Source organism: Scaptodrosophila lebanonensis, unplaced genomic scaffold (genome assembly GCF_003285725.1).
Source record: "Scaptodrosophila lebanonensis strain 11010-0011.00,11010-0021.00 unplaced genomic scaffold, SlebRS2 tig00000043-arrow-pilon, whole genome shotgun sequence".
Lineage (NCBI taxonomy): Eukaryota > Metazoa > Arthropoda > Insecta > Diptera > Drosophilidae > Scaptodrosophila > Scaptodrosophila lebanonensis.
In genome coordinates this window covers 3,780,214-3,798,886 of record NW_022060545.1, presented here as the reverse complement: position 1 = coordinate 3,798,886, position 18,673 = coordinate 3,780,214, and the positions used below count along the sequence as shown (strand labels likewise).

The window sequence follows — 18,673 nt, the reverse complement described above, 5'->3', positions numbered from 1 at the left end:
AGCTCCACTCGCACTCAAACACAAATACAGGCTTAAAGTTGTGCTCAGCAGGATTCTTGAGTAGTCACTCACTCAATGGAGCTCATGAATGAAACTGTACATGCGCAGTTACCGGAATATTGTGGCCTGACAAAAGGCGCCAACGGAATTCACTCAAAATTTGACAAATCGCGTGAGTTTGTAAAACAACTGAGTGTAAGAGTGTGGGTGTGCAGGTCTTGCTTGCCTTTTTATTATTATGCACTGCAGCCGGCGAGAAAGAAGGGCATCTTACAAGTAGGTTCAATCACTAAGATCAATGTATGTAAGTACATAGTAACCGCTAACAAGTTTGAAAAACATTTTAATGATTAGTGCTGTTCGCTAGCGGCAGGTGGCGCGACTGCAGTTTAAATGGCTGCCGCGGGTGAGTTACTGACCCTATGAGTAAATTAAAACAATTTGTATTCTTATTTTTACAGAACGTTCTTACTAAACTTGAAGCTCAATCGATGCAAGTGTTTGCTTGCAATTTAGAAACCAAGGAGTATTATATTTTATTTATTTATAAAGATTTTAGTTGTTTTTTTATTATTTGCTATTTATTTAATACATTTTTATTATTTATTATTATTATCTATTAATTTATTAGTTATTTATTATTCAACCTCTTATTTATTTATTATTTAGCGCCTCTAATAAATTGACTGAAAGCTCGTTTTCGTGTCAGGGTATTTCTCTGTCGGCCTTGCTCGGCTTCAATATTCTCTCTGGTTATTATATGCATGTGTATGTGTGTGTGGGGTTGTGGGCATTGTTGTTTTTGTGCGTAGAAACATTTCATTATGTTATATAACGCCACAAAACGTTTGCAGGAGCACCACCGAAGCCGGTTGAGGTCCTATTTTTGGACTTTTTTTTTGTTTTGAGCAGAAACTGTCAGAGCTAAGGTGAAGGAGAGTGTGAGTGTAAGCATTATTTACGAAATGGCTCTTTGAATCACTGAGTGGTTTCTAACATTGTCTGCTTAGCTGTGATTTACAAGTCACTGTTGCAGTAATTGGTTATTTTTAAATATGTTATTCACATACACATACAGAGATACATTTTCAAAATGGATAACATTGTTTTAGCTACTTTTCTGCAAATAAGAATTTTCTCAAGTTTTCCTTGATGATATCATGCAATCCTTTAAAAAAACCTTCGAATAACTAAATTAATGAAATGATGAGCGTAAATTTTAAATTTTGATTCAATTATTTTAACATTAGTTCTGTAGTGGCTAATCCATAGCTTATACGATTTGCCTCTTCATGCTTTTAATACATATATGTATGCGTGTATATACATTAGTAATTATATCTTGGGGCCTGCCACGCCTTCTTATCCTACTTTTTGTTTGCCAAATGTGTCCTTTTCGATATATAATTTGCAAATAAAATATGCATCATAAAATAGTACCTATTTCGATAATTGCTGGCTCCGACAAATAAAATCGGGCCCAACACAGTTTACGAGTTAGTTGAACCCTCCAGACTTTATAGTCCATTAATAGGCGTATAAACGTATGTTTGTGTATTTGTATTCCCTTGAAATTGGGGGTTTATTTACCCGCATATCCTGCACCGCAGTAAAATCACGTCTGTAATTTTCTTGTATTTTCCACCAAGACTATCAGCAATTACCATCGTCCGCTCACTTGATGGCAAGAAATTAATAAAAATTACCAATTATTGCACACTCATGACCAAAACAAATAAAATAAAAAACACAAAGGCGCGACGACAGTGTCGATTCACACGAACGTTCATTGTATGATCCATATCCAAATCTAAATCGGCAGCCGTTTTGGCTTAGCTTTGCTGACTCATCAGAGCGCCGGCTTTGGCTTTTGTTTTGACTTTGTGCGCAGCTATCCAAAAAAAGGCTGTTCGAGGCTGATAAATATTTTGCTCTTGATGGTTGTTTTTCTGAGTGTTTTTTATAGTGTTTTTTTTTTTTTTTTTTTGAAAATAAAACTGCAACATGATTTCACAGCCTGTGCATCTAGAGATACGAGTACACACAAGCATGGATACCATTCGCAGTATGTATGTATATAGATATAGACGATATATAGGTGTGAGTATGATATTGGCGTTGTTTAATTATGAATTATTTCATTTCAGTTTTATATGCTTAACTGCGTCTGCTGACAAGCGAACAGAGGAGCTTGTTGTTTTTGCTGTTGTTATAATTATTATTGCATTGCCTACACTAACATATCGTTGAAAATGCTTAAGTATATACATATGTATGTACATCGAATATACATACGTACATATGTACGTCTGTTTGTGCAGATTTTTATTTTGCTTGGTGAAAAGTTGAAAAATATTTGGAAAATACGACGAACGCAAATAGCGCATGATATTGAAATGTAGGCGGTTGTGTGTTGGAAGGGAAGGGAAGGGAAGGGAAGGGAATGGAAGGGGGCGAAGAAACAGACTATGAGACTTTTGTATTTAAAAATGATGTTACAGCGAATAATAAAATTCTCTTACCAATATACAAACTTAAAAGAAAAACTGTCTCATAAGAAAATATATATACCCAACAGTATCAATCATACTCTATTAGCCCCTACACCATATACTTCAGTGAAAGACCTCCATCGGAATAAGACTATAAAACTCTGCTGATATATTTATAGTCGTTCCCCTTTCCAGAGACAATAAATCTCTTTTATATATGTACAAGAAAGGATTTATATTTAAGCAGTGCAAGACCAGAAACCTAGAAGTTTTCAATATTATTAAAAAATAGTAATAAATAAACCTTTATAGTTTTGATTAAATATTAGACAGAAATATCAATAATTTCCAATTTATAGTTTAATGTTAGACAACCTGTTGTTATTGTAAAAAACGCTTACGTTATTCGCGTATTATTATTATTCTTACCATATTATATTACATCTTACCATATGCTATATTTGTTAAGGGTAAAAGGCAATACATAAATAAAAATGTTCAAAAATGTAGCTTAAACCTTTAATTAAAGAATTTTTTATGAATAAATATGTTTGTATTTGATTTATTTAACATTTGTAACTTATTGTACAATTAATCCTAACTCACAAAATTTTGATACATATAAAAGTATATGTAAAGGCGGACCAACGAAGGCCTTCAGGCAGGATATTTAAGAGCTACTGAGAATGTTCCAGCCCATCACCAAACCGAATCAGATCCAACGCTAACATTCAGATTTAAATCACATGACACATTTATAATGCCCATATTTGTAAGGGTATTTTGAAGAAAAATGCTTTTCATTGGAATTGCGGTCTGATCTATGCATGTATGTGACGCATCGTTCAGTAAGTAAGGCAATAAACAACTTGCCATAAAATACTTTATACAAAAATCGTCAGACGATTGCAGTGCATCTCACATTGCACATACGCCCCGTGTTCACGTGAACCATTGAGCCTCCTTTCAGTCGTTTGATCAGCTGATGTGGCAATAATACATTTCTATAGTTATTTTTAAATATATGTACATACATACATATGTATAGTATATCGATGTTGTATGTATGTATTTACATATGTACACCTTGTCTTGCACTTTGTTCCGCACTTTTCTTTGTCTAGCGATCGATAACGACTGATGGTTAACTTGTCGCTTGCCGGTCTGCTACGTACACATATATGTATGTACATAGCCATGCATGTACGTATTCATGTAGGCAGTTTGATGACGCAGCAAAGTTGAAGTCGATGAGTGTGACAACAACAACAACAAAAGCCCGAAGACGGTGTGCTGAAGCAAACAAAATTGAAACCAAAATCACTTATTGATCTTTTCGCTATAAGATTCATCTAGAAGCTTATGCTCTCTAGATAGATGCCTTGGAATGTGTGGTCAGCATTTGGGGCAGCTCTCTGACGCTCCCTCTCTCTTTTTCACTCTCTCTGTTGGCCACATTTCAACTCGCATTTGCTTTGGGCTATTTATAAATCTGATGTGCGCCAATTCTGCGGCCAGAAGTGGGTAAATTGAGGGATCAATCGTAATAGAGAGAGAGGGAGAGAGAGCAAATATAACAGCTTATTTTTACAAATACAAGTTACTTAAATATTTACTACCTATTTAGGCCTTAACAAGCCGCTTTTAAAGCGGCAATACGCAAATCTTTCAATATTTACAAACGCAACCAAATGAGTCTATTTGCAAATGTGAGTGAACCAATGAGCGGCAGAGACCGAGAGAGCCAGAGAGATAGAGAGGGAGAGAGAGAACTTAGTAAGTGGCAGCAGCTAGCCCCAAAAAAGCGTCTACAGTGAACAAACGTGCGCTCAGTCGACGAACAACTTTGGCAGCGAGCAGTGGGCATTTGAAGCTGGAGCAGTAATAATAAAATAGACTACCGTTTCGAATCGTGTCTCTTCCTCCGCATGTGTGCATTAGTGTGTGTATGTGATAGAGTGTGTTTTTGAAGTGGCGGCAATGTGCAAAAATAAAAAAGCTTAATATATTTAATTTCTATATAAATACACACACATACCAAAAAGAAACTAAAGCCAAATCAAAACGGCACGAACGGAAATTCAAAAGTGCTAGGCAAAGTGTAGCATGTATGTGAGAGAGAAGAGAGAGTGAATGAGATAGCAACAACTGCATGAAAGGCAGTAGCAGTGTGGCAACAATAACAACAAAGAGTGACATCACGCCAAGTCAATTACATTGTTGTTGTTCCGTGACTCGCAGGAACAAAGTGCGAAAACGCAACTAAAGTAAAATACATAAGCTACATACATTTGTACATACATATGTATATGTATGTTTGTATGTAAGTACATACAAGTGTAAGCGAGAGCCAAAACGAGACAACAGCCGGCTGCGGAACATACGAGAAGGGACGCACGTCGATAACGGCGACGACAAAAGTGCCACTGCTACCACAACTACTACGTCAGCTACGCGGCACGAGACGACGCAGCTCAAGGTTAACTTCGCCTGCATTGCGTGCAACAAAACAATAACAACACTAGCAACCGCAGCACCAACTCCAACAACGACACGTTGAGACTTTGACATTTTCATCGCCAAAGTTTCAAAATTCAAAAAAAAGATAATTTTTCTCAAAACAAAACTCAATTTTTGATTGAACGTAACACGTTACGTGTGTGCTTAGGGCCTCCAACACACACACACACGCACAGAGTGACGCACGCAGGCAGCAGGCAGGCGGAAAGGCAAATATTACGTAGCCAGCCACCCAAAGTGTGAGAAGAAGTGTGAGTGAGTGCAGCAATAATAATAATAATAACAACAACAACAACGGCACAATAAAACTTGACTCAAAAGCCAGAGCAAACATGAAGCCAACTGTGATAGCAAATGCTAATGCAACAGCTCAGGCTGGTTCTGGAGCCGGACCCGGAACTGGAGCATCCACTGGCCATGCTGCTGGCGTCCACATACCGATCAATCGCGAGTATGGCACTGCTCCCCCTCAACAGCAGGGCCAACAATATCCGCACCAGCAGTCCCCTTATGTGGATGGTAACACCGGCTATGGCTCTCCGAGGCAGCAGCAGATGCCGCAGCCGCAATCGCATCACCAGCCGCAATTTTTTCAGGTGAGTGACTGACTGTAACTGCGTCGACTGTGAGGCTCAAGGCCGTCGCCAATGGCATGTGGGCGGGCGCCTGACAAGGTCATCAACGTTGCCTCTCGATTTTTGTTTTCGTTATTTGTTGTTACGAGCTGTCGTTGATTTTATTTAATTCGGACAAGTAGAGCGTCCAGACCAGGCCACTTAATTCAGTTCAGTTCCTATTCAGTTGCCATCGCACTTCATCGGCTCATACTACACCTTCAGCTCGTTGCAAATTCAATTAGCGAGCACACATTGTAAAATCCCAGAGCTGCAATTTGTTGTAAATTTTTATTTTTTTCGTGAATGCAGTTAGGTGCATCCACATATCTAACTGAGTAAGTTCACGCACATAAGAAAATTAAGTAAATAAATCAGGATAGGTAACAATGCGTTGCATCCGCATACGGAACGCTGCTGAAGCTGCTAACAATTCCAATATCGATCAAAGTTTTCAAAATGAAACTAGTGTTCTTATTTTCATGCAATTGGCTGTTGGCTTTTATAAAGTCATTCTTCAAAATATCAATTTTATGATTTAATTATAGGCTATTATTCTTATTTATGGCAGAATAAATAATTTCTATATCATTGTCGATCGACTGCGAGTATGAAGCAACGTTTTTAGTCCACGTTGTTTTTTATTCATTAAGAATTATTTTTGAAAACGGATTTAGAACTAATTATGTTAACTTCATAATCATACTTTAAATGAGAAAGATTTAAGCTAACCTAAAACATTAAATTGTTGGCATAGAAATCAATAGTGATTGTTATAATAACTTACACAACTTAAACACATATGTGTTTAATGTTTATTTAAAGCTTTTTTGTTTAGAAGACGCAGACAGTAAGCTACATAATTATATTTTATTGTACTTATTTTTTTTACATTATTTTTCAAGCCATAAATATTTATTCCTGATGAAATGTCATTCCTTAAACTCCTTAAAGTAATCATAAATGTAGTCAGAAGTAATGTTCTGTCAGTTTTTTATTTCATGTATGTATCATCTAATATGATGCTTTCGTTTGTTAGCAGTCTCCTCAACGTTTTCGCAATGCATTTTCACGTTAAAAAAAAAAAAAAATAAATAAATTTTCCGATTGCTAAGTCGCACAATAATATACACATATGTACATACATATGAACAAGCGCTTTGGTTGATTGCGTAAAAGTGACAGTGACAGCGCACCCCCTGGAGCGAACAAGCACATACCAACACACATGCAATGTACATACATACCTATAAGTATGTACATACATACACATGCAGTCGCTAGTCAACTCGGCAAGCCTCTAAGTGCTTATGGCTTGCTCGTGTTTATTTGCACTTCGACTCCCCCACAAACACGCTTACAGAGAGACATACACACACATACACACACACACACACACACGTGCATACAGTGTGTCAAGTATATATGCTTACACTATTGACCTACTCTGCTTAGCAGGGGGTTGTGAGCTGTGTGCCGAGCGCCTTAGGTTGACTGGCCAACGTTGCGTATGATTAATACGGAAATTTACAAGCAACTACAATATCAGCTGCTAGTGGGACCTCGAGCTCTTGTTCTTGAAAATCCGTCCAATCTAATCGTATACTATTCTATAAGTACTTATGCATATGTATATCAGTCTGTTGCTGCTGTTGTTTTAGTTAACAGATTTAATGGTCGATTGGCTGTTTTGTGGTGTTTGTCGACCAACGAAACGAACGAGAAAATATTTCTAGAAAAAACCCTGACGGACAAACACAAATGCCGCTCGCTCATCATCTTCTCACTCTCTTTGAATTCTCGCGGTTCACTTGACAAATGAGCGCGATATTTTGGTGTGTAGGTGTACGTAGGTGGGCTACACATAAGCACCCACAATACATACACATATGTGCATACATATAGTAAATATGTATGTAAGGCTATATAAGTAAAAAACGTCGTATATTTTGTCTAATGTGGCGCGTGGGCGGCTTTCAAACGACAACGACAAAGGCGACGACGACATTAGACTGAGCAACAACAATAAAAAGGTAGCAGCATGTAGTGGCAACTTTAGTTGCTCAACTTCTTGGCCAATATGGCATGGCTGTAGTGACGTTGTCTGTCTGTCAATGAACGCCTAGCAGCTGAATAATTATAATTTATGTATTTGAAATCTTAATATCTGTACACAATGTGTGTATGTTTGTATGTATTTGTGAGCAGCTGCTGCAAATAATGGAATGGGTGTAGTTTTTAACAATCTTAGACAAGCGGAAGTGCTCGAGATAAAATTCTTGAAGCCTGCAAGTAAACACACTTCCTTTAAAACACACACATTTGGCATAACAATACCTGAAAATACTTACAGTCATTGCTTTAACTGCTTTCTTTTTTAATGTTTACCAAAAAAAGTTTTTAAAAATATATGTTGAGCACTTCAGTTTAAACGGTTGTATCGCAAATATTAATACAAGAGTTTTCAAATTTGTGTTTTTGTTTTTCTTATTTAACTTGTTAAATATATCGAATATTCCCTTTTTAAACTTGTTGAACTTTTCTCTTTAATTTAGTTTGTCAAACAGCAACTAATTCGACTTTCTTTTAATAACTACCAAAATTGAGCTTCATTGTGCTTCAAACTATTCCTTATAAATTGCTTATTACTTTAAATTTATATTTGTATCCCGCTAGAACACAAAGTTTCATTGCAAAAATATTCGTTTTAATATAATATTAAAAAGTTAGAATTTTAAACAATTAACTTACTCCTAGCTTGGAATACGCGCCCAGCATCCTACATCTGTGGCAATTCGCCAATTTGCTCGAAAATGCCAGAATCAACAACAAACTTCCGTCGTCTGCGCAGGCCGCATCGTCTGCACTATATAAGGGTTGCATTCGAAAACTTGATGTTTATTCACTATTCGTCGCGCAAATGGAACGGACAACGCCATATAACTAGAAAGGAAAATAAGCGAAAAACAAGTTGTTAAAAAACACAATAAAGCTTGGTTGTAACGTAACAAATATTTATTGGCAATTGCAAAATACTCGTATATAAATTGTAAGAAAGTGAGAAAGGTGCGCAAAAAAAATAAAATCGTAATGTATTATTTGATATATGCATACATATTAAACGCGGGCGACATACATAATTAAAATTCCAAACAAAAATAGTAGCCTCATTTAAAATTTTTTGCAATTTGGCGGCTGCCGACGCCGATTTCGACGCCGTCGTCGCTGCCACAACGCGTCACTTTTAAAATAACAGCTGTGCGTAGTTATCGATAATCGATTGCTTTACTACAATTTGCGCGCTCTCGCTAAATGCTGTGGCTGTTTCAAACATTGACGTCACTGTTCGTTCCCTTAATGCTCTGTGTGGTCGTTGGTTTAACAACTTGGTGTTGTTGCTATTACTGTTTTCTCAAGTGGGCAGCAATTGAATCATCGCCTTATTTATAAACAACTCGCACAACGTTTTCAGCTGTGGATATTTACTTTTCGCGTACTATGAATTTTGTAACTAATCTCTGCTCTTTTATCTAAATTTGCAGTCGGCTTTTGGGCTTGAACCCGATATGGATATGGACAATATGTTCCCACGCACGCGTCTAGGACGCTTGCACCACGATCCCTTCGCTGGTTTTGGAGGCTCACGTAAGCGGAATAGTTTGCATGAACCGCACTCATTGCATGCTGATGATGATTTCTCTTTATTCGACGACGCTGCAGACTTTGGTTTTCCACAATTCTCCACATTGGGGCGGCGCGGACGCGCCGCGGGTGGTGCCAACAATCAAATGGACAATGATGACGACTTCTTTAATAGACTGCCATCGGACTTCCGGCAATATATACCTGATGGCTTTGGTGCACGTCGCGGGGGTGGCGGAGCCACTCATTCACAACATGGTGGCATTCCACAGCAGCACCAGCAGCAGCCGGTACCCCAACAGCAGCAGGAGACACCATACTATCTTCCCGATTATCTGCCGCAGCATCAACAGCAACCCCAGCAGATGCCGCAATCCCCTTCCAAGCGGCTGTGCGATGCAGCTATTCAAACTGAAGATCCTGCCGGTCGCTCTGAAGTCGATTGCGCACCATCGGGCACGCGTAACGATAATAATTTGAACCAACATGGACTGCGCAATACCATGGACATGGGTGTAAAGAGTGCAGCGGAGCAGGAATTGGCCGCTCGAGCTCATTCCGCACCACCAAATGAGCAGCAACAACAGCAGCGCCCACCGCCCAATGCGTCGCAGCAGCAATTTGGTACCCAGACCAGTCCACAGGTCCAACAAGGCAACTATTCGCCAGCTGCTGGTCAATACCAACAGCACTCCATACCGTCAATACCGCCACTTCACAAGGCATACTATGCGCCTCAACAGCAGGCGCATCCGCAGCAGAAGCAGCAGACGCCGCCGCCTCCTCAGACGCCCAACGGCACCTATGTGCGCACCATACCCATTTTCGTCGAAGGCCGCACCGAACCGATTATAAATGCGCATAAGGAGATACCCAATCAATACGCAGCGCCCGGAGCTCCGTCATCTACTCAGGCCTCAGCCCAGGCTCGGGCCTATGCTCCCCAGCAACAACAGCAACATCAACAACAACACCAGCAACGTCCCACGCCACTCAATACTCAACACACACAACAACAGCCGCCGCCACCAGAGCAGGCAGAGGCAGATGGAGGTGCCGGCCTACCTCCCCAGACACCACACACCCTAGACTCCATCAATAAGATTCAGGATATACAGCGCGATGTGCTCGACCTAATGGGCAAAGTGGAGAAGTTCCAGGGCACGCGCCAGGACAAGGAATACGTTTATCTGGACGAGATGCTGACGCGCAATCTACTTAAGCTGGACACCATTGACACAAATGGCAAGGATAGCATACGTTTGGCTCGCAAGGAGGCCATCAAATGCATACAAGCTTCCATCAATGTTCTGGAGGCCAAGGCAGAGGAGAATGCGCGCCGGACAGCGGGTGCTGACGTCAGCGTGCCAGAGAGAGCAGCGGCTAGTGTGGCGGCAGATGCTTCAGCATCACAAGCAACTGACCCTCAAACACCACAGCCGGCAGATGCTACACAAATCCAACAGCCCATACCCCTGCCAGCACCAGAGCCCAAGACGGATGCCGCTGCGTCTGTGACGGCAGCGGAAAGGACAAACAATGAATCGACAACAACAGCTGCCAGTGTGGAAGCTGCTTCCGCAGAAAGCACTGCACAGACGACCACGTTAGAGGAATCGTCGAAATGATGAAGCCAGAGTCGCTATACGGCGACCATTTCGAAACAGTTACGCAAAATTACCAAATTCAAATAAGATGAGGGATACGTGGTGGATATAGGGGCGCGTAAATTATTTTGGACATATTTTGATTAAATTGAATGAAGCTGATGTAAGGCGATGATGAGGATGTAATTATTATTCGTAAATCTTTGCTAGTATTTCGTAAATACGTATATAAGCATGCATGCAAATCTCATGTGACATAACAAAACATACACAGCAACAAAAACATTACGCTCTAGTTGTTAAGAGAACAGTTGACAAACAAACAAGAAAGTGCCTCAAGAAACGCAAGAAAACAAAAAATGAAATTAGATCTACCATCGAAATTAGAACGCGATCATAAAATTTTCTTTGAAAAACTATATATATACATACATATTATATTAAATAAAAAAAAATCAAATTTCTATAAATGGACTCAAACGAGCTGATTAAATTTAAGCGAGCAGCATATGTATTTGACAAACTGAATAATATTTTTTTGATAGCAGAGCAGCGCGGCCTCAAAATTTAAACTTCTAATACAGTGTGTTGTAGCATTGCCAGATTAAAATGAAATGTTAGTTAAGCTCCAAAGTTATTGAGCTTGAACCGCCTTGTGCCTGATTTAACGCACACTTTTAAAGTCGTGTTTCGAAAACGTTTTTCCAAGTGCCAACTGCTGGTAAATTACAATTGTAAACAATAGCGTGTTGTATGATCTCATACGTACTATTACAGCAACTAAACGCGCTATTTTTTTAACAATTGCCTGCAAATGGTGTGGCAAAAGAAATGGTGAAATAAGACGGTCTGCTTCTGCTCTGTCTCCTGCTACTTATTAGTGTTGAAAAAACCGTTATTAAAATTTAAACAAAATATAATTATTTATGCAACTAATTAATTGAATAAATGTAGATATTGTTGACTATAATATGACATGATCGTTTCTCTTACACTCCCGAATTCCCAACCCATTCAATGCACTGTTTGTTGTTGTTGTACAATAAATTGTTAATTTATTTGAAAAGTTTACAAATTTGCAATAGATTAGGTAATATATATGGTTATTACTACCATTTATACCGGTCATACATATATTGCGGTATACACAGATACAAAAATGCGGCAAATCAAAGGACGTCACTGGTATTTGCATTGGAAGTCTTGGTTATATATAAATACTGCTAAAAATACTCAAACATACATATATATTTGTATGTGGATTGTGAAAAAAGGACGCAACAGTGTTTTACAAACATAAAATCAAAACAATAAAAATATACACACAAATGCACAACATCCAATTTAAAATACAATTATGGACCTAGATACGTTAAAAAAAACAAACGCTATAAAGTTAAAGTGCTCCTTTTTGCATATTAGAATAGCATTACATAAATATGTATAGTCAGAGTTGAATCTCATATAGTTATTGCATTATTGTTCAAGAACATTGCATAGTATATGCATGTATGTATGTATAGTATATATACGTATAAATAATTTCCAAATTTCTAAGTATGAATTTCTAGAGTGCTTTGTGGTACATGTTCCAAAAAAGTACAGCTAAGTATTATGTTATAGGTGTGTGTGTGTGTATGTAGATATCTAGCAAAAAATGTTTCATCGGCTGCTTTGCAGTTGCGGTAATACAGTATTAGTATTAGTATTGGTATTTTTAGTTAATGATCTCGACATAATTTGCCGGAAACAGTCCATAGGTTCCATCGGGCCCGAGCCCTTGCCACCAGCCCTCATCGATTTGATCGATGTGCGTGATAACATCGCCCGGATCGAATGTTATTTCTGATTCATCAGCTGCCTGATAATCGTAGAGTGCGCGCGCACGAAGTCCCAAATCGCCTAAGCTCTCCTGACATATAAAATCATCCTCGTTGACCAGATCCGCTACTATAGCAGGAGAACAGACATGGTTAGTATTAAATATAAAATATTTGTATAAATGATTTACATTCATTGCGCTCGAGGGGGCCTAATCCGTTCTTGGACGCCTGCGATTGCTGCACTGTAACTGAGACCTTTGTGCGCACCTCCTCTTCCTCTTGATACACAGCGGTATCTGTTTCATTTGAAGATGATGTCTCGTCGGGCGACTGGGATTGCAATGAATTAGTTTTGCTGTGCGGCGATCGCTTGATCGTCGAAAACTGCTCGCTTTCATGCGCCAATGGCATGTCATCGTGTTGGGCCGTCTCCTCCTCAGCAGTGTTGAGCATGGCAGAGACTACTTCGGGCGTTACTGGCGGCTCAATGATCTTTGTCGGTGCCTCAACAATAGTTTGAGGCTTCAGTGGCGACACAGCACGTGGTGGTGTCGGAGCAGCTGGCGTATCCGCATCCTGTTGCTGATTAAAGGCGTTGATGCGTTGGGCGATTGAATTCCGCGCAGGCTTAGCGGGTGGTTGTGTATTGAGTCTGTGTGCATAATTATTAATGAAGAGGATTTCTAGAAATGCTATCTTCGGCACTTACTTGGATTGCAGCTGACCCTCGCTGGTGTGTTTGGTGAACATGGCTTTTGCGGCGCCAACGCGAGACCCAATTAGCTCGCGTGCTTCCTGATTGCGCGCCTGACGCATGCGCTCCGCATCTGTTAGGTCGTGCGCAAAGGCAGGTGCCGTTTTCTCTGGACTCAACGGTTGTGGCGAACTGCGGTCAATAAATGGTTAAAGAGAAATTCTTAAACATAACACCAATTACATACGTTTTAATTGGCACGTGCGCTGGCTGCAGTTTGGTGGTGCTTATGACCAGCTTTTCACGCTCCTTGTGCTCCTTTTCCTCACGCATGCGTTGCTCCTGCTCGAGCTTATGCAGCTCCAGGCGTTTGGTTTCTTTTTCCGCCTCAATGCGTCGCTTTTCCTCGGCCTCTTCCTTCTTCCAGAAATCCTGCATGACACTAGCATTCAACTCCTTTGTAGGTATGACACGTGCGTAGTTTGTGCCGACCGGTGCCTTTTGCTCCTCCATGGCGCCACGCGGTTCCTTAAAACTGTACGCAGAACTTACGGTGCTAAGCTTTTTCAGCAAACGCTCCAAATCAATGTCATCGTCATTGCGTGCATTGATCGTCAAGTGGGCCCCAGAAAGCAGTTTGCTCACGTCATGAATATGATTGGCGCAGGTGCCTTTGCGTAGTACAGGTGCTCCCTCGCCCTATGGTAAGAATCACATAAGAGATATGTTTATGAAAACAGTTCTCATTGCCAGCGATAAGATAAGGAAACAGAAATGATTGACTCACCTGCCAGTTTATAAGCAGATATTTATTGAGACCCGTTTTGGGATCTTCAATGCGCACAAAGGCGTACATGATTTTTCCACTGTTCAGATCCTCTATCAGCTCTTCCACTCCCCCCTCGCCGGTTCCAACTACCTTGAGCTCATTGGTCTGACCCTCGTAGCCAAACAATGCCCAATTGGTGCCGCTTTTGTCGTCCAGCACATCCTTCCAAGCGGCAATAATTTGCGCGCGATGCTTTTCAAAGCTGATGGCCATTGTGTGCGTGCGTACGTGTGTGTGTGTGAGAGTATAAAGGAATTTACTGCCAACGACCTTGAACAAAGCCGTCGATTGCAGACAATGCCGTAGCTTCGCAAGCTTTCACTTTTGCCCTTTTTTGGTGGCCGTTGGTGTTACTATTTTGGGTGAAAGCCAACGCCCCACACCGTCACCGTTGGTTTGCCGATTGCCCGATTTTTAATTAAATGCACACAACGGCTGCAGCAGACACACTCACATACACGCATACACATGCAGTAGTTTTAGAGCGGGCGGACCGTAATTGATTTTCCAGCCGACGAGTTTGCGAATTTTCTATTTGGCGTAAACTGCCGTTCCAACACGCCGCTGTTTTATGGGTTGCTACCAGTATGCAACTGACATTTTACTGCTAATTTAGAATATTACTTAGTTTTCGAATACGCTTGTTTATCGCCCCTACTCGCTGCAAATACTCCTGCTTCTAATCCATGCCGACCAGTATTGCCACTCGTGTGGAAGCACATCGACCACCTCGCGTGATTGACACCGACTCACGACTAGTCTCTACCTTTATTGATGCGTCTGGCAGCAATAGTCGCTGCTGTCGATAACGATATCACTGCCCTGCGCTCACCACTAGGTCGCATTTGTGTCGTCGCTCCTGTTCAAGTGCAAGTATTTCTCGGTGAAATTACAAGCAAATGCAATGTTGTGATTGTAAATTAGCCAATAATAGCTAAACCAAGAGCATTGCTATACTCAACAAATACTCGCTGCAAATACAAAATTTCCGACCCTTGCTGCACACGTTCCAGTTCGGGACGATTTGCAGCCAAAATCGCGCAAGGCCAGCCAAACAGCTGCATTCCACACCAACACACACAACAGCAGCAACAACAAACACAGCCAGCACAATTTGGAGACGTCCAAAGCAAAAGGTATAAAAAAAAAAAAAAAAACAGCACCGAACGAAATTTTGTGCCTGCTGTCGTCGCCAAAATTCGTGTTTGCTGCCCAGTCTTGAAACCTGTCCCAACTGCATCGTGCTTGCTCCCCCGGCGACGGCCACCAACCCGCGCCCACAACAACAGCAACAAAAACAACAACAACAGCAGCGGCAGCGGCACAGCACATCCAAACTGTGTTTGCTGGCAGCAGGATTTCGTCTTACTTGTTTCAGTCACAGTCACTCAGCGTCAGTCTTTGTTCAGTTTTCGTTCCATTTACATGCCAATTTTTATACACACTACACTACACTACCCATACTACATATCCAGTTTAGTCTGCATGTGGATGTCGCTGTGTGTTCGAGTTTGCCGCTCATGGTCAATTTCTTTGCATTTTCAGTGTGAAGCCCATGCGGTTCGGCTCTGTCGTCCAATTGCAGCATTGAGAGCAGCAGGCAACTACAATCTAAACAATCACACACACACACACACATAAACAATATGGAATCGGCGCTGGATGTGCTCTCGCGCGCAGCTACCATGGTGCAGAATAATGCGAGTGGTGAGTCCCCCATGTCAGCTGACATTTGTTAACCATTAACTATTTCCATTTAAACAAAACACCAAAAATAAAAAGAAAGAACCTCCCCTCCCAAAACGAAAATAAATAAAAGACGCGCCAACAATGTTTATGATGCGCGTTACTTTTCAACTTGTATGCCCCCAACTACAAACGTATGTACATGCATACATACTTACATTTGTGTAAGTATGTACATATGTATGTATGTACATATGTTCGCTTCTTGCGCTTTATGGCTTTCACCTTTAAGCTTGGCTTTGAAATATTTCAACAATGTTTTTGTGTGCGCGAACAACTCTTTGTCTAAATTAGTTCCAAGTAAACTCTGAGGCTTCGCCCTCCAGCCCTCGGACGACACTCTGCCCATGGGCAGGCAACCATAACTTATACATATAGTTTGTGATTCATTTACCTTCCTAAAGCGTTCACTCACAAAACTCCTGCGGCTTATGTGTGATTCATTAAATTCCACATTTCGAAATGCGTGCAGTCAGTCCAACTCCCATCCATGGAAACAACATCTTCAACCCCAAACCCGAACACATCTGCTGATCGTTGCACACGCACACTTACATACATATGTATTATACACATGCACACAGATTGTCGCATGTCATCGCATGTTTTATTTTTGTACAAAACGAACAAAACATTCCAACAAAATGAGTTTGCGGCGCATTCCGATTCCGATTTTCATAAATGTGTCAAATGCCGCATTTTTGACGACGTTGCTCGGCCAATGCGCGGGCGTTATCAATAGCGGAGCAGCAGCAAAAACTATATAGCTACAGCCGCCATCGAGCACGAATATATGTACATATCGTACATATATGTACATACATATATGTGGATATATACAACCATACATAGGTACATATGTATGTATGTATGTACGTATTGCATATTTTTGTGTTGGCGACATATCTTTTATTTGCAATTTGCATTTGCAAGCGTGTCGGAGGCAACTGCGACTGCCACTTCGACTTGGACGACGACGACGACGACAACGTCAGCAGCGACAAACAAAACAACAACAACAACAACACTAACAGCAACAAAAATTCGCACCGCGTGACATGCCAAAGAAATGTGCGCGCTTGTAAGTCATCAACATGAGCGTATGTGCATACATATGTACATATATTTATACGTATGTACATATGTATGTATGTCTGTGCATGTGCATGTGTGTGTAGAGTGTGTGTATAAATACCTACATAAATACCCATACACAATTCAATTGTTTAGAAACAATTCTGGCGCAATTTTTAATGCAACAATTAGCAATAAATTAGCGATAAGCCGACATCACCAGAATCGCGTCCACTATTTATACATATGTATGTTTGTACTATATGAGGGCCTGTCGATAAAGTGCGCTGATTTATTTTTACGGAAAGCATAACAACTGTTGCGAGCTGTGAAATATTTGGACTCTTAGGGGTAGAAGCGATAAGGAATAGTATTTTGAAAAAACGGATGGAACATGAATTACACAAACCAATAATTTGATATAACATTTATAGAAAGCGGCCTTTGTCCTCGTCAATTATCACATTTATTTGAAAATTATAACTGTAGCAGCTTGCTTAGAATTTTACTAAATCGTTTCCATTGTCCTTAGGCATAATTGAAATATTTCCACTTTGTCGTTTGGTATGCGTTGATTTATTTAGCGGAAGTTTTTGGAATTTTTTAGTACATTTAAAGGCTTGTGATAAGGAAAATAATATCAAGAAAGCATTGGGGGACTACTCAAATGCGCATTTATAAATACTTAGAAGGCGCCCTCCATCCGCCTCAATAAATATTTTCGAATAGTTGCGAACATAAAATAATTGACGCATTCAAAGAAAATAATAATTTATTTGTTTTTGAAATCTACGAGTCTAACTGCAAAGCTTCAAATTTTAGAATAGTCGTTTATATGTATTACACTTAGACTTCCACTAAGAAAAGCTTCGGTTGATGCTATAATGAACAGATGGTAGCAATGTTTGTACTGGTCAGTGATAACTCTTCGGAAGAAAGAAGCTCGGTATGCTGTGGGGCTATCGCTAATAGTTTACAACTCATATTAATCTTCTCAAATCAGTTTTTAGACAAAAATTCCAACGGTAATAACAAACTACTCTCGAATGTATAGTAGAAGGCCTCCAATTCTTGCATTATTATTATTATATACGAATAGGAAAAATTTCATCAAATAAGTGTGGTGTTGAGCTTCTTAGCATTTCAAGATGCAGGATTAAAAGCTCTTAATCTGTTCTTGGAAATAAACATACTAGAGTCCTATTCCCATTTCTAATTTCTATTCAAATATTCGCAAGCAAAATGGCATAAAAAAAAACCCTCAAATTGGCAATTGAATGAATTTATTGAATTTAATTCTTGTTCCTGTAAAAAATTTTATAAAGAAGTTCTATTTTGTAAATATCCAAAAACCTAAAGCTGCGGTCAGATATTGAAATAATTTGCACACAAATAAGGACGCTAAATGTCGCGTTTTTTGTTCATACCTCTTCTGTTATTATTAACCAACAAATATGGCTATTTTCAACGTAGTGCTAATTTCATTTGATCTTTCTCTGCAAAAGTAACCCACTAGTAACTCATAGATATAATCCATCAAAGTCATGCTACGCCGAAAATGCTATTTATATTCAAATTATCGATCAATCTCTTACACGAGATTGCATGAAATTCTTTAGTTTTGGCGGACTT

General features: G+C 39.9%; 3 protein-coding genes across 8 annotated transcripts in view; 2 read left to right on the top strand and 1 right to left on the bottom strand.

Moving 5' to 3' along the window:
• The first annotated feature begins 4,327 nt into the window (after window positions 1-4,327).
• LOC115622570 (BAG domain-containing protein Samui) lies at window positions 4,328-11,845 on the top strand. 5 transcript variants are annotated; one of them, XM_030516546.1, is made up of 3 exons: window positions 4,328-5,263; window positions 5,334-5,608; window positions 9,169-11,845. In XM_030516546.1, exons 2-3 carry the CDS (start codon window positions 5,345-5,347, stop codon window positions 10,894-10,896), a joined length of 1,992 nt encoding a protein of 663 aa, XP_030372406.1. In that variant the 5' UTR covers window positions 4,328-5,263; window positions 5,334-5,344; the 3' UTR covers window positions 10,897-11,845. The 5 variants fall into 5 exon arrangements, with proteins under 5 accessions (XP_030372406.1, XP_030372405.1, XP_030372407.1 ...); XM_030516545.1 differs by having other exon boundaries at window positions 4,328-5,267; XM_030516547.1 differs by having other exon boundaries at window positions 4,328-5,608; window positions 9,169-9,271; window positions 9,347-11,845.
• A 421-nt stretch (window positions 11,846-12,266) lies between these two features.
• LOC115622541 (drebrin-like protein) lies at window positions 12,267-14,890 on the bottom strand. Of its 2 annotated transcripts, none has more exons than XM_030516508.1 (5): window positions 14,180-14,890; window positions 13,640-14,091; window positions 13,408-13,584; window positions 12,887-13,350; window positions 12,267-12,822 (listed from the first exon to the last, which is right to left on the bottom strand). In XM_030516508.1, the coding sequence occupies exons 1-5, from the start codon at window positions 14,432-14,434 to the stop codon at window positions 12,593-12,595; spliced, it is 1,578 nt and encodes a 525-aa protein (XP_030372368.1). In that variant the 5' UTR covers window positions 14,435-14,890; the 3' UTR covers window positions 12,267-12,592. The 2 variants fall into 2 exon arrangements, with proteins under 2 accessions (XP_030372368.1, XP_030372367.1); XM_030516507.1 differs by having other exon boundaries at window positions 12,267-12,825; window positions 14,180-14,887.
• A 161-nt stretch (window positions 14,891-15,051) lies between these two features.
• Window positions 15,052-18,673, top strand: part of LOC115622592 (extensin) — a 30,368-nt gene continuing 26,746 nt past the window's right edge. Inside the window, exons 1-2 of the mRNA XM_030516589.1 lie at window positions 15,052-15,357; window positions 15,767-15,928. Coding sequence (XP_030372449.1) covers window positions 15,868-15,928 — 61 coding nt within the window. The 5' untranslated portion in view covers window positions 15,052-15,357; window positions 15,767-15,867. The remainder of the gene's footprint in view (window positions 15,358-15,766; window positions 15,929-18,673) is intronic.